The sequence below is a fragment of the Salvelinus sp. IW2-2015 genome, unplaced genomic scaffold (genome assembly GCF_002910315.2).
Source record: "Salvelinus sp. IW2-2015 unplaced genomic scaffold, ASM291031v2 Un_scaffold19, whole genome shotgun sequence".
NCBI lineage: Eukaryota > Metazoa > Chordata > Actinopteri > Salmoniformes > Salmonidae > Salvelinus > Salvelinus sp. IW2-2015.
The window spans coordinates 841,701-865,209 of record NW_019942505.1 but is presented as its reverse complement, the minus strand read 5'-3'; the positions used below and the strand labels follow the sequence as shown (position 1 = coordinate 865,209).

Sequence of the window (23,509 nt, the reverse complement as noted above, 5' to 3'; positions counted from 1 at the left end):
TTCTGTGTTGTCCTTCTTCATCCAGGTCCCATCAGSCTTCACGAGAGAYTTCCCTCACTGAGAACCATAGGGTGAATTTTGAAAAAGGTGTGTTTGTGTATAAGTATTTACCTGGCTGTCATTTGTYTTACATGGGGCAGCAGGTAGTCTAGATCATTGGGCCAGTAACTGAAAGGTTGCTGGTTTGAATACCTGAGCTGACAGGTGAAAAAAATCTGATGTGCCCTTGAGCAAGGCACTTAACCCTAATTGCTCCTGTAAGTTGCTCTGRATAAGAGTGTCTGCTAAATCAGGGTTTCCCAAACTAGTCCTGGGGCCCCGCCCTGAGTGCAAGTTTTGGTTTTTGCCCTATGACTACACAGCTGATTTCAAATATCCAACTCCTCATCAAGCTTTGATTATTTTAATCAGCTGTGTAGTGCTCGGGCAAAAAACATATATATTTTTTAACTACCTTTTATTTAACTAGGCAAGTCAGTTAAGAACAAATTCTTATTTACAATGACGGCCTACCCCGGCCAAACCCAGACGACGCTGGGCCAGTTGTGCGTCGCCCCGACACTTGGGCCGAGCTTGGGAAACCCTATGCTAAATGTGCATGGCTAATGAGAAAATAAAATTGTATTTTCAGAAAAAAGGATTGAGTGATTCCAAGCTATAGGGTCTCGGTGCTGTATCCCCTTTCTGGATTGATGTCTGGACAGTTGACTTCAGAAATAAATGTGTTTGCCACATGTTCTTTAGGGTTAAAGCAAACTTAAGTCGATCTCAGATCGATTGCCTGCGGGGCCAAGTTAACCTCCACTTTCATGTAAAATAATAAGTCATGACCATTGTGTTTTTAGGGAAAGAGGATAACTTTGTACATGTATTAAGCTGTAAGTTTGACCAATTCCAGTCCCCTGCTTTGGGGGTTCAGTGTCCACCTTGGATCATTTTTATGTAGAAGGACTGAAGCACTGTTCTGGTGACTTTAAAAGAACCTTCTACTATATATATATATATATATATATATATTAGCTTCAAAAAAATAAAGGAACACTTAAACAACACAATGTAACTCCAAGTCAATCACACTTCTGTGAAATCAAACTGTCCACTTAGGAAGCAACACTGATTGACAATAAATTTCACATGCTGTTGTGCAATGGATAGACAACAGGTGGAAATTATAGGCAATTAGCAAGACACCCCCAATAAGGAGTGGTTCTGCAGGTGGTGACCACAGACCACTTCTCAGTTCCTATGCTTCCTGGCTGATGTTTTGGTCATTTTTGAATGCTGGTGGTGCTTTTACTCTAGTGGTAGCATGAGACGGAGTCTACCCCGACACAAGTGGCACAGGTAGTGCAGCTCATCCAGGATGGCACATCAATGTGAGCTGTGGCAAGAAGGTTTGCTGTGTCTGTCAGCGTAGTGTCCAGAGCATGGGGCGCTACCAGGAGACAGGCAGTACATCAGGAGACGTGGAGGAGGCCGTAGGAGGGCAACAACCCAGCGGCAGGACCGCTACCTCCGCCTTTGTGCAAGGAGGAGCAGGAGGAGCACTGCCAGAGCCCTGCAAAATGACCTCCAGCAGGCCACAAATGTGCATGTGTCTGCTCAAACGGTCAGAAACAGACTCCATGAGGGCCCGACGTCCAAGGTGGGGTTGTGCTTACAGCCCAACACCGTGCAGGACGTTTGGCATTTGCCAGAGAACACCAAGATGGCAAATTCCCACTGGCGCCTATGCTCTTCACAGATGAAAGCAGGTTCACACTGAGCACATGTGACAGACGTGACAGAGTCTGGAGACGCGTGGAGAACGTTCTGCTGCCTGCAACATCCTCCAGCATGACGGTTTGGCGGTGGGTCAGTCATGGTGTGGGGTGGCATTTCTTTGGGGGCCGCACAGCCTCCATGTGCTCGCCAGAGGTAGCCTGACTGCCATTAGGTACCGAGATGAGATCCTCAGACCCCTTGTGAGACAATGCTGGTGCGGTTGGCCCTGGGTCCTCCTAATGCAAGCCAATGCTAGACCTCATGTGGCTGGAGTGTGTCAGCAGTTCCTGCAAGAGGAAGGCATTGATGCTATGGACGCCCGCGTTCCCAGACCTGAATCCAATTGAGCACATCTGGGACATCTGTCTCGCTCCATCCACCAACGCCACGTTGCACCACAGACTGTCCAGGAGTTGGCGGATGCTTTAGTCCAGGTCTGGGAGGAGATCCCTCAGGAGACCATCCGCCACCTCATCAGGAGCATGCCCAGGCTTGTAGGGAGGTCATACAGGCACGTGGAGGCCACACACCTACTGAGCTCATTTTGACTTGTTTTAAGGACATTACATCAAAGTTGGATCAGCCTGTAGTGTGGTTTTCCACTTTAATTTTGAGTGTGACTCCAAATCCAGACCTCCATGGGTTGATACATTTGATTTCCATTGATATTTTTGTGTGATTTTGTTGTCAGCACATCAACTATGTAAAGAAAAAAGTATTTAATAAGAATATTTCATTCATTCAGATCTAGGATGTGTTATTTTAGTGTTCCCTTTATTTTTTTGAGCAGTGTGTAATATATATATAATATATATATATATATATATATTATTATTTTTTAATGATGCTGACACCCATCTAAAATATAATTTCCACCTCCAGAAATGAGCACATTAACATATTGGTAGAAATTACTTTATCTTACAATTATTTTAACATATTGGACCATGCATATAGCCCCCTCTTACTCAACTCTGGACCTCGAAGCCAGTTCCACTGCATTTTTTTCATTGTTCCCCTCTAATCAGGGACTGATTTAGACCTAGGACACCAGGTGGGTGCAATTAATTATCAGGTAAAACAGAAAACCAGCAGGCTCCGGACCTCGTAGGGTATGAATTGAGAACCCCTGTTCCTGTGCATTGTCTATAACAGGGCTCTCAAACCCTGTTCCTGGAGAGCTACAGTCCTGTATGTTTTCACTCCAACCCTAATCTAGCACACCTGATTATAATTAGCTGATTGATAAGCTGAACCAGGTCAATTACAACTAAGGTTGGAGCRAAAACCTACAGGAGTACAGCTCTCCAGGAACAGGGTTGGAGATACTATACTATCAGATGTGCTATTAGCAAGATGCATGATCACCTGTAGCCCRACTGATGCAGCATAGACCCCAGCTGTTCATGCTAGACATGTACTGTATGCTGTGATGCATAGGCAAAATTGCCATTGGAGATGGGGGGACATGTCCCCCAAATATTCAGAATAGGTCAATTCGTACCCCACAATAATTTCTTTAATAACTTAAAATAAGTAATTTATMAAAATAAAAATGTAATTAAAAATTCCGAATGACCGCGTGGATGCTGACAGAATACGGTCGGGAGACTCGAAAGTCAGGATCAACATTTAACAAGAGTCTGTGTCCATGGTATGTTCACACTCAATTATTTTATATATATATATATTTATATATATATATATATTAAAACATGTGGACTGGGCATAAGGTAGGCAAACTCAAACTATAATAAAACTTAGTCTTCATCTTTTGTGTCTTTTTAATATAAATAAATATGCATGTGTGCATCATTRTAATACAACTCATTCTACATCTTTTGTGTCTTAATATTTGCCTTGAAATACCTTCATTGATGATGGTGACGACTTATCCTTTCAYTTACACTGTGTTTTCAAAATATCCCTCAAAATACCCCTTGAGGGGCATAATAAGTTATGTCAAACTGTGTAGAATTKCAGGAAATGTGTTTTAAAAATGTAAAAAGTGTATGTCTAGTGTTCGTCCCCCCAATATCTACACCACCATTTCACCCTTGGTCTGATGGCATCGATGGAAATCCCACCTAACTGTCTTGCTATTCTTCTACACTGAACAAAAATATAAACGCAACATGCAWCAACTTCTTATAAGGAAATCAGTCAATTKAAATAAATGAATTAGGCCCTAATCTATTGATTTCAAATGACTGGGAATACAGATATGCGTCAGTTGGTCACAGACACCTTTAAAAAAAAGTTAGRGGTGTGGATCATAAAACCAGTCAGTGTCTGGTGTGACCACCATTTTCCACATCTCCTTCGCATAGAGTTAATCAGGCTGTTGATTGTGGCCTGTGGAATGTTGTCCCACTCCTCTTCAATGATGCGAGGTTGCTGTGCGAAGTTGCTGGATGTTGGCAGGAACTGGAACACACTGTTGTACACGTCAATCTAGAGCATCCCTAGCATGCTCAATGGATGACATGTCTGGTGAGTATRSAGGCCATGGAGGAACTGGGACATGTTCAGCTTCCAGTAATTGTGTACAGATCCTTGCGACATGGRGCSGTGCATTATCATGCTCAAACATGAGGTGATGGCGGCGGATGAATGGCACAACAATGGGCCTCAGGATCTCATCAAATTGCTATAGACCCTGGTGAAGAAGACCAGTACGCAGATGAGCTTCTCTGAGACGGTTTCTTGACAGTTTGTGCAGAAATTMTTTGGTTGTGCAAACCCACAGTTCCATCAGCTGTCCGGGTGGCTGGTCTCAGACGATCCTGCAGGTGAAGAAGCCRGGTGTTGGAGTGTGCCCCTGCTGTCTGTAAATAAATTAAAAACAAGACAATCGTGCTGTCTGTAAAAAAAAATATTAAACAAGAATTGTGCTGTCCGGGTTGCTTAATATAAGTAATTTGATGTGTAGCGTTTACTTTKAACTTTTAATCAAGTATGAAGCAGTATTGCAAATGCAGAGTGCCATGATACATACAGTGGTTTGCRAAATTATTCACCCCCTTGGCATTTTTYCTATTTTGCTGCCTTACAACCTCAAATTAAAATAGATTTTTTAGGGGGTTTGTATCATTTGATTTACACAACATGCCTACCACTTTGAAGATGCAACATATTTTTTCTTGTGAAACAAACAAGAAATAAGACCAAAAATCAAAACTTGAGCGTGCATAACTATTYACTCCCCCAAAGTCAATACTTTGTAAAGCCACCTTTTGCAGCAATTACAGCTGCAAGTCTCTTGGGGTATGTCTCTATAAGCTTGGCACATCTAGCCACTGGGATTTTTGCCCAATATTCAAGGCAAAACTGCTCCAGCTCCTTCAAGTTGGATGGGTTCCGCTGGTGTACAGAAATCTTTAAGTCATACCACAGATTCTCAATTGGATTGAGATCTGGGCTTTGACGAGGCCATTCCAAGACATTTAAATGTTTCCCCTTAAACCACTCGAGTGTTGCTTTAGCAGTCTGCTTAGGGTCATTGTCCTGATGGAAGGTGAACCTTCGTCCCAGTCTTAAATCTATGCAAGACTGAAACAGGTTTCCCTCAAGAATTTCCCTGTATTTAGCACCATCAATCATTCCTTCAATTCTGACCAATTTCCCAGTCCCTGCCGATGAAAAACATCCCCACAGCATAATRCTGCCACCACCATGCTTCACTGTGGGGATGGTRTTCTCGGGGTGATGAGAGGTGTTGGGTTTGCGCCAGACAGCGTTTTCCTTGATGGCCAAAAATCTCAATTTTAGTCTCATCATACCAGAGTACCTTCTTCCATATGTTTGGGGAGTCTCCCACATGCCTTTTGGCGAACACCAAACATGTTTGCTTATTTTTTTCTTAAAGCAATTTTTTTCTGGCCACTCTTCTGTAAAGCCCAGCTCTGTGGAGTGTATGGCTTAAAGTGGYCCAATGGACAGATACTCCAATCTCAGCTGTGGAGCTTTGCAGCTCCTTCAGGGTTATCTTTGGTCTCTTTGTTGCCTGTCTGATTAATGCCCCTCCTTGCCTGGTCCGTGAGTTTTGGTGGGCGGGTCTCTCTTGGCAGGTTTGTTGTTGTGCCATAGTCTTTCCATTTTTTATAATGGATTTAACAGTGCTCCGTGGGATGTTCAAAGTTTCTGATATTTTTTATAACCCAACTCTGATCTGTACTTCTCCACAACTTTGTCCCTGACCTGTTTGGAGAGCTCCTTGGTCTTCATGGTGCCGCTTGCTTGGTGGTGCACCTTGCATGGTGGTGCACCTTGCTTGGTGGTGCACCTTGCTTGGTGGTGTTGCAGACTCTGGGACCTTTCAGAACAGGTGTATATATACTGAGATCATGTGACACTTAGATTGCACACRGGTGGACTTTATTTAACTAATTATGTGACTTCTTAAGGTAATTGGTTGCACCAGATCTTATTTAGGGGCTTCAAAGCAAAGGGGCTGAATACATATGCACACACCACTTTTGTTTTAAATTTTTGGAAACAAGTAATTTTTTTCATTTCACTTCACCAATTTGGACTATTTTGTGTATGTCCATTACATGAAATCCAAATAAAAATCTATTTAAATTACAGGTTGTAAAACAACAAAATAGGAAAAACGCCAAGGGGATGAATACTTTTGCAAGGCACTGTAYGTTTGGCACCACGAGTAAGATATWAAAAAAACTTGCCGGCCATGAAGGACCCAGCGGTCATCTCCACCATTCCCAGTTATATCTGTGAGGGAATCTTGATGGTGTACAAGTGACACCTATCCACTTCAAGTCTGCAGCCCACGGCGTCCAATAGCTAAGAGCTGCGAAGAGGCTTTGGAGAGGACGTTCTTTGCAGTCGCCCTACCTGAAGACCTAAAGAAGAACAGTTTCCATTAGTGCAGCTCTCAGGTTGGGAAACTGGCACTGTTCCAGAAAGCTTTCCCTCCTCAGAAGGCATTCCCTCMTTTGACTGACAGCGACAAGTTGGAATACATCCACCGTGTAACTCTGCCTCGCTCCTCCGTCAGAGATGTGGTCTGGATCCATCCCAAATACTTTGTTGGGGACGACTATGAAGAAGTTGTAACATCAGAGACCAACGTCAAAGGATTGTGGAAAGACTCCGCAAGATCAGGCTCAGAAGGATGCAGAGAGGGACAAACCAAAGGTGACAAACCTTGATATTGTTCCTGTTATTATTGTCAGGAAAGTGTGTTCCAGGATTCATGGACATTCAAGCACTAATACGAATGTAATGACATCCCACTTTGCAATGATATGGTCCAGCACATACATATCCACGTTCAGAATGAGGCATTGAAATACCAAAACCAAAGAGTATAGTCTTAGGCACTGAAGTAACTCAACAATGAGCCAGACAACATGGCCAAATTCTTAGAAGACATCAAACTCTACATTAGGAAGGAATAGTTCAAGACCTTCTGTCAATGTGCAAGATGTAAATCCCAGCTGTATCCAGACAGACGATCTCTGCTGGTATGCAACATTGCGGTCAGTGAGGTCATGGCTCACCAGAGGTCTACCTTGCCATTCGCCAAGGACACCAAGAAGGGTGATGACCGGCCATACTGCATCAACATCCCGGTCAAGAGAGAGACCAGTACACCGAATGATACAGGTAGAACACTGTTACTGTCGGTGTGGTACATTCAGAATCAGGCCTAGTCTCTTGTAAATGACTAGTATTCCACAATGTTTTTTCATTCACAATTTCACAACAATATCCAATGTTGAGGACACAGCTACTTTTTTTATGTGATCAAATGGTTTTTATTTAGTCATAATATGTCAGCAAATATGAATACATACATACAAAATTAAGTTACATCCCCTCCCCCTGAGTACACAGCTACTAACATGTTGGGCAATAACAACTTGCACTTCCGTTCTAACAGTTCTTATGTTGGCACCTTACCATTTACCCCAGACAAAACCAAGCTGGAGCTACATATCGAGAAAGCAAGTGCTGGAAAAACTCCTTACCTCAGTTGAGAAGGTAAGCTACACTGTATTCTGTATTGTCTCATTGATAATATCAGTCAATTTGAATGTTGTCTGTCCCKTACTGAGCTGCAGCTTCAGCCAATGCCATCCTTCAATCTCATGTTGACAAAACGGTCTATCACTCTGTCAAACAGTACATGCTTTTATTTTTGGTTGTCCTATGCTACCTGGCTAAAATGCTTGCTCGCTAGCCTTACGTCCTTTCATGGGCAACGTTAGCTAGTTAACATTAGTCTTCTACATCTACCTATACATATTGAACGTTCATTCTCTCAGGCCAAGGGCACAATGTATGACTTAATGGTTGGATCAGAATCGCTTTTATAWTCATTGGCCAGTACAGAGAATTAAGTAAAACCACAAGTCCAAATACCTATCTCCATCCATGACTAATTTAGGAAATAGCAATTTGCATGAAATCACCAAAATGCAACAATTCAAGTTGTYCCTTTCAWTGACAGTATGCTCTCAATACAATTTGATAAGAGTGAAGGCAAATCCAAACTGGTATCCATTGACACTTTTTTTGGTGCGCCAGGACCATTTACAGTTGAACTCACTCAGTTTAATTGGCTATTATTGATTGGCTATTATTTTATATGCAATTTTATCAAGGGAGGCCAAATGCTCGCTGGCTTCCCTTGCGTTCAAAGCTATAGCCGGCAACAATGTCATACTCTTTTGGACCAGACAGCATCAGATAGATGGCCTACACATACTGAACAGAGACAGAGGGGCGCTGTTTTGGTCGTGTGGATGCTTTCTCAGTGGAGATACTGCATATTCAGCCTCTTGCGAATTGAAGGAAAATTATGAAACAGAGAGATGAAAGATTCATTATTTTATGTTTTTTTTCTTGGTAAATGTTTTGGGAAAGACTGGCTTCCCTTGGCATTCATGAATACACACCACTGCTCACAAGCTCTGTTTGTTCACAGGAACTCAAACCCCTCTTCTGGCAGGAGCGGGCTCCCAAGAAAAATAAGTGTTGTGGCTGGTTCTGCGGTTTGTTTGGCCGCAAGAAGAAACCTGGGGCGCAATACTGGAACAAGGAGATGCGCAGGTTTGGAATTGTGTATGTTAGAGTTGCCATCTAATCAAACTTATTGACACACACAGATAATATAACATAGCCTACCTCAAACCAAACACAATGTAGAGCTTGTCCAATAATATGTCTTATTTTCAATGTAGGCCTTCATAGTATTGATAGCCTGTGACTATGTCTGTCACCAAATAATATTCTGTTCACCTGCAGTTTACTTACATTTAAAAAGAAAAACATTTTATTATTTGTAAACTATTCAACTTTGTGACTTTACACGTCTTTTATATTTTAAAGACATACACACGTCTTTTATAGGACTTTTCTTACTGATATTTCTGATACGGAATAAAAAACATTCCATATAGAGAAGCCTCCTGTGTCTTTTATGATCAATGTAACTAATAACCATACATTGTTTTATTATTGTATTTATGGTGTAGCTTGAAAATCTAAGTTTTTATGTTGTTTTTGATTACATTAGTACATTTTTTGGGCGRAAATATGGTTTTAATTTGGATTTCTAATCTAGAAAGTTATTGTAACTTCATTCTAATCTTTATTCATTTTGTATACAATTGCGAACGCGCCCTATGCTTTGGAGAAAAACATCTATGTGTTTCGTCACCGGAAGTCGTCACACTGCTGATGCTCCGCCACCGAATGCTACATCCCCATAAATCCAAAGCTGTAAACAGGTATTTAACTTTATATTGACAATTGTGTTATCCCAAGTTGCAGAGAGAGTCTTGCCATATATACGCTTTATATCATGCAAAAGGCTATGTTTAATTAACTTGACGAACAATAATACACGCTGCTGTTGAGAGATGTGATTGCCACCCTCATCCCAATGTTTACAAATGTTCCCCCCAAGCAAGTGTGGCTGACCAGTAGAATATGACAGTTAGCTAGTTAAACCATGTGCAACTGAATCATAGATGCCTTCAAATGAGTTGACAGACTGCTTATTGAGAGACAAACACATTTCTTAAAACAAATCATTTAGCTATATATGTAGTGTAGCTAGCTAGTACAGAACTGTGCTGTAGCCTATTTAAACTCACCCTYCTTAAAAGCCCAACCTGTTTGACGAGCTAAACACAGGTAGGCCTAGTTGTAGTCAACTGCAGATTTAAATCAGACACGTTAAAAAACGAATTACATACACTACCGTTCAAAAGYTTGGGGTCACTTAGAAATGTCCTTGTTTTTGAAAGAAAAGCAMATTTTTTGTMCATTTAAAATAACATCAAATTGATGAGAAATACAGTGTAGACATTGTTAATGTTGTAAATGACTATTGTAGCTGGAAACRGAAGATTTTTAATGGACTATCTACATAGGCGTTCAGAGGCCCATTATCAGCAACCATCACTCCTGTGTTCCAATGGCACGTTGTGTTAGCAAATCCAAGTTGATCATTTTAAAAGGCTAATTGATCATTAGAAAATTGCAAAAGGGTTATGTTAGCACAGCTGAAAACTGTTGTCCTGATTTAAAGCAATAAAACTGGCCTTCTTTAGACTAACTTTTGAACAGTAGTGTAAATTGTGTATATATCTTTTCCCCAGATGCTTGGAGAATGGGGACAGGTGTGGTGGCTGATTTTGGCCCCAGTGAGTTCATCTCTGGCCTGTGCCACACGGACACCCTTGACCCGTTCCCAGTGTGGCGGGATGGAGCCATCAGCCCCTGTTTTAACCAGCTGGTTCTGGGAGCCCTGGCTCACGCTGTGGTGGCCGTCTTCAGTGCCGTCTACCTGAGTGCTCAGAGGTAACGTTAGGTCACACAGTCAGGCCGCTCACAAAATCACAAGGCATAGGCTAGAACATTCTGGCCACTTTTAATCCTACAGCACATACAGTAGCATGCAATACAGGCCCCCATATTGCACCTAGGTACAATAAAGATGCATACCTCCAGAACAGTAAGTTCATGTCTGTACTGGATCCCATTCTGTAGATCGGCATCTTTATCAGTTATTATATCTAGCCAGGCCATGTTTCAGACAGCTCATCTAACATTTTATCCTTTTGCATTACACAGATGCAGTCTCCTCCGGTCCTCTCCCCCRTTTGGCTGGGGCCTCAGGGTGACCTCGGCCCTGCTGGTGGCCCTGCTCTTTGTGGGGGACTTAGTCCTGGTGGCCCTCCTCTACCGGGGGGACATGTACCTGGACGTACTGGCTGATGGATGTGCCGTTCTAGCCTGGCTGGTCCACTTTGGGGCCCTGCTTGTCCTCCAGAGGTCCATCCATAGAAGAACCAGGGGTCCCTCTATGTTACTACTGCTGGTGCTGTTGCCTATCCCTAACCTGGTGGTCACCCTGCTGGCTTACGCCCAGGATTCCACCTACCTGGACCTGGCGGAGCCCCTTAGAGTGGCACGGCTGGTGCTCGCAGCCGCCCGGGGAATCCCTCTCCTGGTCTACCTCCTGGCCTTCGCTGCTCCCTGCGTCGGTGAAGGGAGTTACACCTCCATGTCCGTCAATGATGCAGACAGCTYTCTCCTCATCCCAGAGAGTWCCTACCAGGACACGGRAGAGRTGGTGGCAGAGGATGGCAGTRGCTKCATCTCCCGCCTGMTGTACCTGTGGTTGAACCCTCTGCTGAGGCGCGGGCGGCGCGGGGAGCTGGAGAGGCCATGCGACGTCTATCTCCTTCCCCGGAGRCTSCGCACCAGYGCAGTGCGCCGACACTTCCTCCGCTGCTGGGAGGACTGCCAACAGGGGGCAGCAACACAGAGAGGGAACACTACACCCAGGCCTGCAAACAGGAGCCTACAGAATGGAACATGGACTTCACCCCTCCAGGAGGAACTATCTGGCATAGCAGTGGAGGAGGTAGGACTGTTAAAAGTGTTGCACAAAGCCTTCGGACTGCGCTACTACCTGCTTGGTGTGCTGAAGCTAGCGGGCAACATGCTGGGCTTTGCGGGGCCCCTGATCCTCAGCAGCCTGGTGACTTACATGGAGGAGGAGGGGGCCCCCATCAGCTGGGGGGCCTGGTGTGCCACGGGCCTCTTCTTCAGCACCTTATTCTCCGCCCTCATCCGGAACCTCTTCGTCTTTGAGGTCTCGAAGGTCTCACTCTCGGCGCGCGCTGCCCTCGTCTCCTCCATCTACGGCAAAGCATTGCGGGTCAACGGCGGAGGCCTGGCGGCGCGGTTCACCCTGGGTGAGGTGGTCAACTTCATGAGCACGGACACGGACCGCGTGGTYAACTTCTTCAACAGTTTCCACGAGATGTGGAGTCTGCCCTTCCAGTTCTCTATTGCCCTCTACCTGCTCTACCTGCAGGTGGGCGTGGCCTTCCTAGGAGGACTGGGTGTGGCTCTGCTGCTGGTGCCACTCAATAAGGTGCTGGCCTCGAAGATCATGGAGAATAACAAGCACATGCTCACACATAAGGATAGTCGTGTCAAGGTGAGAAATTCTCTATGGCTTTGACTATCTTTGACTTTTATCTTAACACACCAACCATAGCAAACATCAATATGGACACTATTATGTTTATTGTTTAGAGTAGTACTATTAAGTAGTAATAAAGTAGTAATTGCATTATACAACTTCATACATACTGTACGGGTTCTTGTAGACCTAGTCCTACAGCTTTTATATTAAAATTCTTCGATATCAGATGTGAGATGTGAACTCATTCAATGTCTTTTGTCTGCCCTGTCCTTGCCTWCCAGCTAATGGCAGAGGTCCTCTTTGGAATACGAGTCATCAAGTTCTACAACTGGGAGGCCTACTTTGCCCAGAAGATAGCAGATTGTCGGAGGCAAGAGCTGTCCCACCTCAAGGCCATTAAGTACCTGGATGCTCTGTGTGTGTACACCTGGGGAGCTCTACCCGTAGTCATATCTATCATCACCTTCGTCACATACGTGCTGCTCGGCCATGAGCTCACTGCAGCCAAGGTAGGCATGTTTCATTTTGTGAAACTAGAGCGCTTCRCTTTTAAATGTCAGCAAACTATTTTGCAATCAATCTGTTCCAATGTCCTCACTAGCATACCACCTTGTATGAAGTAATGTTTCGGATAGAACATTCCAAGTGGTGGCTATGCCAGAATGGATATTGGAAGAGACGTATTAACTGTTGAAAGACCTACTAGCTGATACCCAGGAACACAATGAGGATGTGGGTACATGAGACTAATTCGAATAGGGACACTTTCCCTCCTCCATTGCAGGTGTTCACCACTCTGGCTCTAGTGGGCATGCTGATTCTCCCCCTCAACAGCTTCCCCTGGGTCCTTAACGGCACCCTGGAGGCCAAGGTGTCCCTGGACCGCATCCAACGCTTCCTCAAGCTGCCCAACCAGGACCTTGATGCATACTTCAGTCATGGTAGGTGTGTGTGTACGTGCGCAGCATAAATAAAGTACATTTTGCTTGTACATACATTATTAATTAATACATGTTCAATAACTCTGTCTATGAATGTGAGATATGCAATTATGTGTATGAATGTTTTTCATTGACTTTGTGGCTCCTACTTACAGTGGCCCCTGAGGACCCCCAGGACACCATTGTGATGAGTCAGGGCACATTCTCATGGCAGGGGCCTGGGGGGCCAGACCACCCCACAGAGGGAGATACAGGCTCTGAGACTGAATCCACCAAAGGAAGTCTGCTGCTCCATAGCCTCAACCTCACCATCACTAAGGTGTGTACCCTGCATCACAAACTATGTAACCTATACAGCGTGTAAATCATGGGGTCTACCATCTAATCACTGCAATGTTGTAATGCTTTTTTTCTCGTCCGTCAGGGATCCCTAGTTGTTGTGGTGGGCAAGGTGGGCTGTGGGAAGAGCTCGTTACTGGCAGCCATCACTGGAGAACTCAACAGGTAGTGCTCATCGCCTCATTTACTAAGTTCTCAAAGCTCAAGTAAATTTGTTTTGTTTGTTTATTTCAATGACCTTTTTGGATCTATCATTGAGTTATTACTTCCCTCTGTAGGCATGGAGGTGTTGTATACGTCCAGGGCAGGGAGGATGGGTTTGGTCTAGCCGCTCAGGAGCCGTGGATCCAGCATGCAACAGTTCGGGACAACATCCTGTTTGGCAGAGACTACAACAGTTCCTTCTACCAGGCCGTGGTGGAGGCCTGTGCTCTCACGGACGACATCAATGTGAGACTCAGCATCTCTTTTTCACTCTATTTGTTTCTGTCTCTGCTTCAATCTCTCTTATCCTCACAGACAACCTCAATGCTCGCTTTCTCCCTCGTTCCATTTTATTTGGKCCCAGTACAAGCTTTACTTGACAACCCCTAATATATTTGTGATATATCCAATGAATGTTATAAACACAAATTCCAAACTYGGTGCATATGAAAGTATTTGACTGAATTGTCTTGTTTGTCCAGATTCTGCCTAATGGGGACAGGACYGAGGTGGGAGAGAATGGAGTTAATCTGAGTGGAGGACAGAAAGCTCGCCTGGCCTTGGCCAGAGCTGTTTACATGGTAAGAGTCCTCACCAGATTCCATGGTAACACAACAGCCATCAAGAACAGTGAATCTCCAACTTTATTTAACAAGCAAGCTTTTACCAGGTTGGGAGTTTGGATAGCAGAAAACATTCAATGATTCTCTTTTTGTCTTTATCTCTCTTGCACACATCTGCATACTMCCCCTCTCTCTTTTAAACACACAAGGAGAAAGACATTTTCCTCCTGGACGATCCACTGGCAGCAGTAGACACTGACGTGGCCCATCACCTCATGGAGAGATGCATCATGGGAATCCTCAGGAGCAAGACCAGAATYCTTTGCACCCACCGCATAGAGTTTGTGGACAAAGCTGATSTGGTGATTCTCATGGACAATGGAACAATTATTAAAACTGGTAGTGAACTCGGGCCTTATGTTCTTCAATTGATAATGGAATAATGAATTACTTTTCTGTGTTAACACATTTATATGTCTGAATAAACTCTATGTCCTTCTCATTTGTTTTAAATAGGTACACCTGAAGAGGTCCTTCCTTTGGTAGAAGCAGTGCCCAAGAACCGGAAGAATGACAGTAATGCAAAGGAGAAAGGTAACAGTAGTCATTAATGTCTCTTAGCATTGTGTTTTGGGAATATATTGCTTGCGACACAGTACTAATATCACTGATGCAGAGGAACGAAGCTCCATTTAATTACTTTCTACATCTTGAATTGAGTGGTGGACTACGGCATGGAAAAATTGCCAGGTGTTTTTATGTGCATTCTGACTTGAATCAGATGTTATTGAGCGAGAGGAGGAGCAGGGTCCGTCCAATGAGCTGTTTGCAGAGGTGGAGTCTTCACTGTCAGGGGAGGAGCAGAAGGCTGTGGGCGGGCTGGACTGGAAGGTTTACCACACCTACTGGAGAGCGGTAGGAGGGGCTTTGGCYGTCTCCATCCTACTGTCCCTACTCCTCATGCAAGGTACAGTGACCACCTGGTGCCTTAATCACATCACACTTCTGTTGCCTTTGCAGACTTGTATATGTTTTGCACATTTTGCTGTCTCTGTCCCTCAGCCTCTAAGAATGTGTCTGACTGGTGGCTGTCCCACTGGATCTCTAACCTGAAGAACAATGGTTCCGCCCAGAGTGTTCTAATGCCTGCCTACAGCTCACCACATCTGCTGCTATTCTCTCCTGGAGGACTAATGTAAGTTAGATAGAGGTTCTTACAACGTTGGGACTGATACACTGGATAAGATTACATTTACTCAGAATGGGCAGTGTGATTCCTCTTATATAATCAATCCACTTACAACTCCACACTGCTTTAAGTCATACTTAGATACATTTATATACAGAGCCTCTAAATATTTTAGATTGTGCAGTAAAAGGATTAGGTTTCATAGAGGTGTCAAATCCCACAGACATCCATGATGCAGCACACACGCATGACAAGATTTATTAAGCAATTGCATATTAAAATGCGTGTTTTCTCCCCTTATCTCCAGGTACCCGGTCAATATTATGGAAATGACACCTTTCGCCAACATGAGCTCAGAGGTGAAGTTCTATCTGACGGTTTACGGTTCCATTGCGGGGGCTAACACGATCTTCACMGCCATCCGAGCCTTCCTCTTCGCCTATGGAGGCATCCGTGCAGCATCGGTCATCCACAACAGACTGCTGGACACAGTCCTCAAGGTGGGCATTTTCTGTTCAGTTGACCCCTCGGGAAACTGGTTTAGTCATGGTCATGGTTTCAATCATGCAAAGGCAGTATTTAAAATTTGTAGCATAAATATGATTTTTTTCTGAAAAATTCTCATTGTTCAACTCATGCTGTGAGAGCAGTGGAGGGGTAGGGGACTGTTGAGGGGAAGATGGCTCATAGTAATGGCTGGAATGGAGTCGATGGAATGGTATCAAACACATCAAAGACGTGGTTTCCATGTGGTTGATACCACTACATTGACTCCATTCCAGCCATTATTATGAGCCGTCCTCCCTTCAGCAGCCTCCACTGTGTGAGAGTTGATGCTTTCAAATAATTTACAGTGTACTTGTTGTGTGTCCACACATTTCTAGTGTTGGGTACTGTTTGTAAAAAAAATAAAAAATAAAAAATAAATGTTTTTATATATATATATGGCATATATTATAATAATTTTTTTGTACATAAACAAAAATGCTTTATTGGATAGAGGAGAGACAGTGRGAAAGCTAGTTTTAGGCTGAAAAGGCATTGGTCCCATGCTGCAGCGCTATATGTGATCGGGAGGCAGCGGTTTAGACTGCTAGACCACCTAATCCATGTGTTTGTAATGTTTACTATTTACATTGCCATGATAGAGTACAAACACACCTAACTAACCCTGACCCGCCTCTCTCTATATCAATCCAGGCTACAGTTACCTTCTTCGACACTACACCGCTGGGCCGCATCCTTAACCGCTTCTCCTCCGACCTGTACAGCGTGGACGATACTCTCCCTTTCTTCCTCAACATCCTGCTGGCTAACATCTTCGGCCTGCTGGGCATGCTGGTAGTGATGAGCTACGGCTTGCCCTGGGTCCTAGTGCCCCTGCTGCCCCTGGGCCTGCTTTACCACTGCACACAGCGCTTCTACCGACACACATCCAGAGACCTAAAGCGTCTGTGCAGCCTCACCCTCTCGCCGGTGTATTCGCATTTCTCTGAGACGCTGAGTGGCCTGGGTACCATCCGAGCAAGTTCCAGTGCCTCCAGGTGAGGACGGTAAAGTTAGAATGAGGAATTGATATTTTGGGCCAACCTAGATCTGTGGTTACCAACTTTGATTTGGCTAGTTGAATCAGGGGTGTTAGCGGTTAGTGCTGAGCTGGCACAAAAGCCTGCTTAACCTGTACCACTCTAGGACCAGTCCAAGGTCCAAGCCAAAACATGTTTTTTGTGCTGGCTACTCCTGTAATATTTGAAAATGTAAAAAATAAGTGAATAGGATTTCAGTATAAATACACAGTTGTCTGCCTGCGGTTACAGCTGAAATATTGCTATTAATGCATGAAGTAACCTTTGAGTGGAAGGAGGTTCATGTTCTCTGTCTGTTGTGGCTCCAGATTYGAGGAGGAGAACGAGCGGCGCCTGGAGCAGAACCAGCGCTGTCTGTTCCTKAGCAACGCCGCCATGCAGTGGCTGGACATCCGCCTGCAGATGATCGGCGTCGTTGTGGTGACGGGCATCGGCGTGATCGCCGTCGTCCAGCACCAGTTCAAATCCATCGACCCAGGTGAGCAGCCAGCTAGCATGTTAGCATGTATCCCATAGTCAGCACAGGCCTAGCATAACACAGGCCTTGACTCAGATTACACTGTTGATGTCTACCAGTTGTTGAGGCTGCTGTAGAGGAGAATCTAGAAATAGTATCAGTACATGTACTCTGAATATACAAAACATTAAGAACACCTTCTCTTTCCATGACATTAAGCCTTGAGAAAATTGAGACATGGATTGTGTATGTGTGCCAAGCAATGGGTAAGACAAAATATTTAAGTGCCTTAAAGGGTTTTGTAGTAGGTGTCAGGCGCACTGTTTGTGTCAAGAACTGCAACACTGCTGGGTTTTTCCACGCGCATCAGTTTCCCGTGTATATCAAGAATGGTCCACCACCCAAAAGGCATCCAGCCAACTTGACACAACTGTGGAAAGCAGCAACATGGGCCAGCATCCCTGTGGAACGCTTTTGACACCTTGTAGAGTCCATGCCCTGACGAATTGAGGCTGTTCTGAGTGCAAAATTGTTTTGTATTGAGTATACTCTCGACATGTCCTGTTTGCTGTGTCTAGGCCTTAATAATGAATGTTTGTCCTATGGGTGTTCTCCCTGCCAGGTCTGGTGGGTCTGTCCCTGTCCTATGCTCTGTCCATTACAGGCCTGCTGTCAGGCCTCATCTTCAGCTTCACCCAGACAGAGATGCAGCTGGTGAGTGTGGAGCGCACCGAGGAGTACTCCACCACCCTGCCCACTGAGCCACAACACAGCAACCCACAGGTGAGGAGTCCTGTGAGGGCGTGTGTCTTATAGCATACCACTCAGCTGCACCTCATTGAGGAGGTTTCATAATTCCTTTTTTTCAATGTCAGAAGTGTACGCCACTCTTTAGACTTTTAGAATGTTATGTGGAAGGTTTTCAGTGGTTATCTTTATGAGGTGTTGGATAGATGTTATTTCTAAAATTACTAAATGTATTTGTTCAAGTTCTTGGGGTCTTTTAGCCTGGTCAGTTACTTCTTACTGATTTTATTTATTTCTTTTATTTCACCTTTATTTAACCAGGTAAGCTAGTTGAGAACAAGTTCTCATTTACAACTGCGACGTGGCCAAGATAAAGCATAGCAGTGTGAACAGACAACAACACAGAGTTACACATGGAGTAAACAATAAACAAGTCAATAACACAGTAGGAAAAAAACGAGTCTATATACATTGTGTGCAAAAGGCATGAGGAGGTAGGCAATAAATAGGCCATAGGAGYGAATAATTACAATTTAGCAGATTAACACTGGAGTGATAAATCATCAGATGATCATGTGCAAGTAGAGATACTGGTGTGCAAAAGAGCAGAAAAGTAAATAAATAAAAACAGTAAGGGGATGAGGTAGGTAAATTGGGTGGGCTGTTTACAGATGGACTATGTACAGCTGCAGTGATCGGTTAGCTTGATGTGGCCATTCAAGGGAATAGAAAACAAGTACATTTATTAAATGACTGAGGACCCATCTACTTCTGTCTTTACCATAGGTGCCCACCTCGTGGCCGGAGCAGGGTTGGGTGGAGTTCCGTGGGGCCGTGCTGTCCTACAGAGAGGGCCTGCCCAACGCCCTGGACGGGGTGAGCCTGGTGGTCCGGCCTGGGGAGAAGGTGGGGGTGGTGGGCCGGACGGGCTCAGGCAAGTCCACCCTGTTCCTGGCCCTCTTCCGCATGGTGGAGCTGAACCAGGGTCAGATCTTACTGGATGGAGTAGACACCAGACAGGTGGGACTGGCCCAGCTCAGGTGAGAGGATTAAGAGATGATGTTGATCACTATGGTGGTGATATGATGATAATGGATTTKAATGTTTTTTTGTACTTTTCCAACTGCTAGACTCAACATTATTGTGTACTTGGATGATGATGGTGATCTGTGCATCTGTAATAAAAGCCCTTTATAGGTGMCGACGTTCATCGAGCACGTCTGCATATTTTGAACTACAAAAAAATCGGTGTTCCTTCATTCATTCATGAATCTAGAGTAGTTGACAGATCAATCTTTCACACTGCATTTGTGGCTCCCCCTGCAGGTCCAAACTGGCCATCATCCCCCAGGACCCGTTCCTGTTCAGCGGGACAGTGAGGGAGAACCTGGACCCATGTGGAAGTCACCCTGACCCCCGGCTACTGGAGGTCCTGGAACACTGTCACCTCAGCCCTGTCATCAACCGCATCGGTGAGAAAGAGGGAGGGTGGGAGAGGAAGAGAGGATTGAGGACAGTAGAGGAGGGAGATGGTGATGGTGATAGAAGGGAGATGGATGATGAAAAAGCATGCAAATGAGAGGGTGATATAGTGGATAAGAAATAGGAAGAGTAGTTGAATTTAACAGACAAACAGAATGAGAGACCAATGGAGAGAAGAGGGGTATCAAACAGGGGTGAAAGTAAGCCGGTACATTTCGGTAACACGTCCCGACAAAATAAATAGTGGTGGTATGCCATCCCGGTAAAACGTGGCCCATCGCAATAATTAAAAGGAAATGCCAAGAAAAMTATATGCAATTACACCATTATTTAACATTACCGCATGTCAGCTGCATGAAAATGAGCGTGTTGTCTTGAAATCGGTCTGTATACCCTCTAAATTGTGCTGTGATTTGAAGAGAACACAGAAATGTTGCGGAGGTAAGTGACCGAGATGCGCGCGTACAGCATTGGATGCATCAATTCAGGCTACAAGTGTAGTGGGCCTAATGACAATCGCCGAATGTCATTACACTTTTAGTTTTTTTGTAACAGATTTGTCTTTCCATTCAGAAAATTGCGGGTGCACTGTGGATGCTGGAATTATTTTGTGAGTGGACAAACCTGGGTGGGTAGCTAACAGGAGTGCCTTTTTGAAGTGATTGTTTCACAATCAAGTGAAAACCTCATGACTGGTTGTTTTTATGCCACATTAAAAGTTAATACATGATAAAAGTTGTGACACGGCGATCATATGACATTAATAGCGATTCTATATGTAATATATGCATCTATATGTAATTCTATGATTAGACTAGGGCTGTTAGGGTGACCGTATTACCGCCACACCGGCAGTCACGAGTCATGACCGCAGTCAAATTCCACGTGACCGTTTGTCATGGTAACTAGGCTTCTCCAAGCTCTGATGCTGCTGATGGTCATTAGTAGCCTACCAAACTTGCTAACTGCCTGGTACTCAGCACTCTATTGTCATTCTAATCACTCTGACATCAATGCAAATGTAATCAAAAATCAAATCAAACACTTCATGAGCTCATGTTGCGCAACATTTCTATAGGATATGCAATTGCGGGAGAAAACAGTGTTTTGATGGCTTCTATTAAAAAGAGGAGGATCCCATCAGCTTTCTATAAGCTAGGCTTTCCTAATATTAAACACATTGCTTTGCTTTAAAACAGAAGTATAGCCTAACTGGCTGTCATTAAAGTTAACCACGGGAAAAGTTTCCTTCATTTGCTATTTAAGTGCATAGATTCAAGCAGACCACCATAGTCCCTGTGCCCAAGGAAGCGAAGGTAACCTGCCTAAAGGATTACCACTCACGTCGGTAGCCATGAAGTGCTTTGAAAGRGTGGTCATGGTTCACATCAACAGCATCCTCCCGGACACCCTAGACCCACTCCAATTCGCATACCGCCCCAACAGATCCACAGATGACGCAATCTCAATCGCATTCCACACTGCCCTTTCTCACCTGGACAAAAGGAACACCTATGTGAGAATGCTGTTCATTGACTACAGCTCAGCGTTCAACACCATAGTGCCCACGAAGCTCATCACTAAGCTAAGGACTCTGGGACTAAACACCTCCCTCTGTAACTGGATCCTGGACTTCCTGACGGGCCGCCCCCAGGTGGTAAGAGTAGGCAACAACACGTCTGCCACTCTGATCCTTAACACTGGGGCCCCTCAGGGGTGTGTACTTAGTCCCCTCCTGTATTCCCTGTTCACCCATGACTGCGTGGGCAAATACAACTCCAATACCATCATTAAGTTTGCTGACGACACAACAGTGGTAGGCCTGATCACCGACAACGATGAGATGTCCTATATGGAGGTGGTCAGAGAACTGGCAGTGTGGTGCCAGGACAACAACCTCTCCCTCAATGTGAGCAAGATAAAGGAGCTGATCGTGGACTACAGGAAAAGGCGGGCCGAACAGGCCCCCATTAACATCGACGGGTCTGTAGTGGAGCGGGTCGAGAGTTGGTGTCCACATCACCAACGAACTATCATGGTCCAAACATACCAAGACAGTCGTGAAGAGGGCATGACAAAACCTTTTTCCCCCTCAGGAGACTGAAAAGATTTGGCATGGGTCCCCAGATCCTATAAAGGTTTTACAGCTGCACCATCGAGAGCATCCTGACCGGTTGCATCACCGCCTGGTATGGCAACTGCTTGGCATCTGACCGTAAGGCGCTACAGAGGGTAGTGAGACCGGCCCAGTACATCACTGGGGCCAAGCTTCCTGCCATCCAGGACCTATATAATAGGTGCTGTCAGAGGAAAGCCCATAAAATTGTCAGAAACTCCAGTCACCCAAGTTATAGACTGTTTTCTTTGCTACGGCAAGAGGTACTGGAGCGCCAAGTCTAGGACCAAAAGGCTCCTCAACAGCTTCTACCCCCAAGCCATAAGACTGCTGAACAATTCATGAAATTACCACCGGACAATTTACATTAACCCCCCCTCCATTTGTTTACCTCAACTAGCCTGACCCTCAGCACACTGACTCGGTACCGGTGCCCCCTGTATATAGCCTCATGTTATTCTTATTGTGTTACTTTTTATTATTATTATTTTAGTCTACTTGGTAAATATTTTCTTCTTCTTGAACTGCACTGTTGGTTAAGGGCTTGTAAGTAAGCATTTCACGGAAAAGTCTACACTTGTTGTATTTGGCGCATGTGACAGTTTGATTTGATTTGAGAATAGTCTAATAGGTGACATTATTAGCCTATCACTTGTGAATGATATTTTATCAATTGTGAATGATGCCGCTTGTGTGCATTAAGGCAGGAAACACCTAATGTAGCCTAGCCCATAGGCCTATATGTTTTGATAAGGTTTGAATCACAACTAAGTGGCCAAATAACTTCTTAAAATTAAGCACATTAATCCGCTTAATGACCGGTGTAGAGCCTAACGTGCATACATAGGCCTCATGCGATTTCAAATTTGGGGAAAATATATATTTATTTATTTTTGGTCACTTTTGCGAATTGTGTTTTCCTGCTAATTGATTGCATTTTGGAACATTTGCGCTTATAGCCTACTGCCGTGTACGTATTGCTGCGCTTATAATGTGAGGAAATAGCCCAATAGTTTATCAACATTTTAAGCTAAATGTTCTGATCTGTTACATCAGCCTCATTGCTTTTAAAAGGTTTTTTATTTTTAATAAATTTGCTAAAACCCTGTTTTCGCTTTGTCATTATGGGATATTGTGTGTAGATTGATGAGGAACCAAATTAATTTAATCCATTTTAGAATAAGGCTGTAACGTAACAAAATGTGGAAAAAGTGAAGGGGTCTGAATACTTTACGAATGCACTGTATATTCAGACCAAGCGCACAACTGCCACTGGCCGTAAAAAGGCTTTTTTGTTTTTAAGGGGGCATTACGGCCACACTAGGGGGATGCCACCGGGAAATTTGAGGCATTATCAAGTGCTTGTCAAATTGGGAATGAGAGACTGATGAAGTGTGTGCAGCCTGTGCAAGCAACAAAGCAGAGCTCATGCCTTTAATGCAACTTTAAAAAAAATCTTCCTTAGTCGCATCTTGCAGCCKTAGAACGTATTAAAAATCAAAACATATAGCCCAAAGTTTGTATCACAACTAAAGTTTCCTGTTTCTTTGTTAACCCCTCAACACAGAATAGCCGCATGTGCACTCCCTCAGAAATCGTTTGGAGAAAACATCCTTTCTATTTTATTCAGCTACAGTTGAAGTC

General features: G+C 44.3%; 1 protein-coding gene across 3 annotated transcripts in view; it reads left to right on the top strand.

The window, feature by feature from the left end:
- The first annotated feature begins 9,416 nt into the window (after positions 1-9,416).
- The window catches only part of LOC112068016 (ATP-binding cassette sub-family C member 10), a 24,451-nt gene continuing 10,358 nt past the window's right edge, over positions 9,417-23,509 (top strand). For all 3 annotated transcript variants that reach the window (XM_024135005.1, XM_070437994.1, XM_024135006.2), the window contains exons 1-19: positions 9,417-9,524; positions 10,401-10,602; positions 10,876-12,253; positions 12,523-12,750; positions 13,026-13,182; positions 13,338-13,501; positions 13,607-13,686; positions 13,800-13,971; positions 14,208-14,306; positions 14,498-14,687; positions 14,805-14,882; positions 15,070-15,255; positions 15,351-15,483; positions 15,785-15,977; positions 16,678-17,021; positions 17,372-17,541; positions 18,143-18,303; positions 19,054-19,307; positions 19,594-19,739. In XM_024135005.1, the coding sequence (XP_023990773.1) occupies positions 10,412-10,602; positions 10,876-12,253; positions 12,523-12,750; positions 13,026-13,182; positions 13,338-13,501; positions 13,607-13,686; positions 13,800-13,971; positions 14,208-14,306; positions 14,498-14,687; positions 14,805-14,882; positions 15,070-15,255; positions 15,351-15,483; positions 15,785-15,977; positions 16,678-17,021; positions 17,372-17,541; positions 18,143-18,303; positions 19,054-19,307; positions 19,594-19,739 (4,324 nt within the window). In that variant the 5' untranslated portion in view covers positions 9,417-9,524; positions 10,401-10,411. The remainder of the gene's footprint in view (positions 9,525-10,400; positions 10,603-10,875; positions 12,254-12,522; positions 12,751-13,025; positions 13,183-13,337; positions 13,502-13,606; positions 13,687-13,799; positions 13,972-14,207; positions 14,307-14,497; positions 14,688-14,804; positions 14,883-15,069; positions 15,256-15,350; positions 15,484-15,784; positions 15,978-16,677; positions 17,022-17,371; positions 17,542-18,142; positions 18,304-19,053; positions 19,308-19,593; positions 19,740-23,509) is intronic.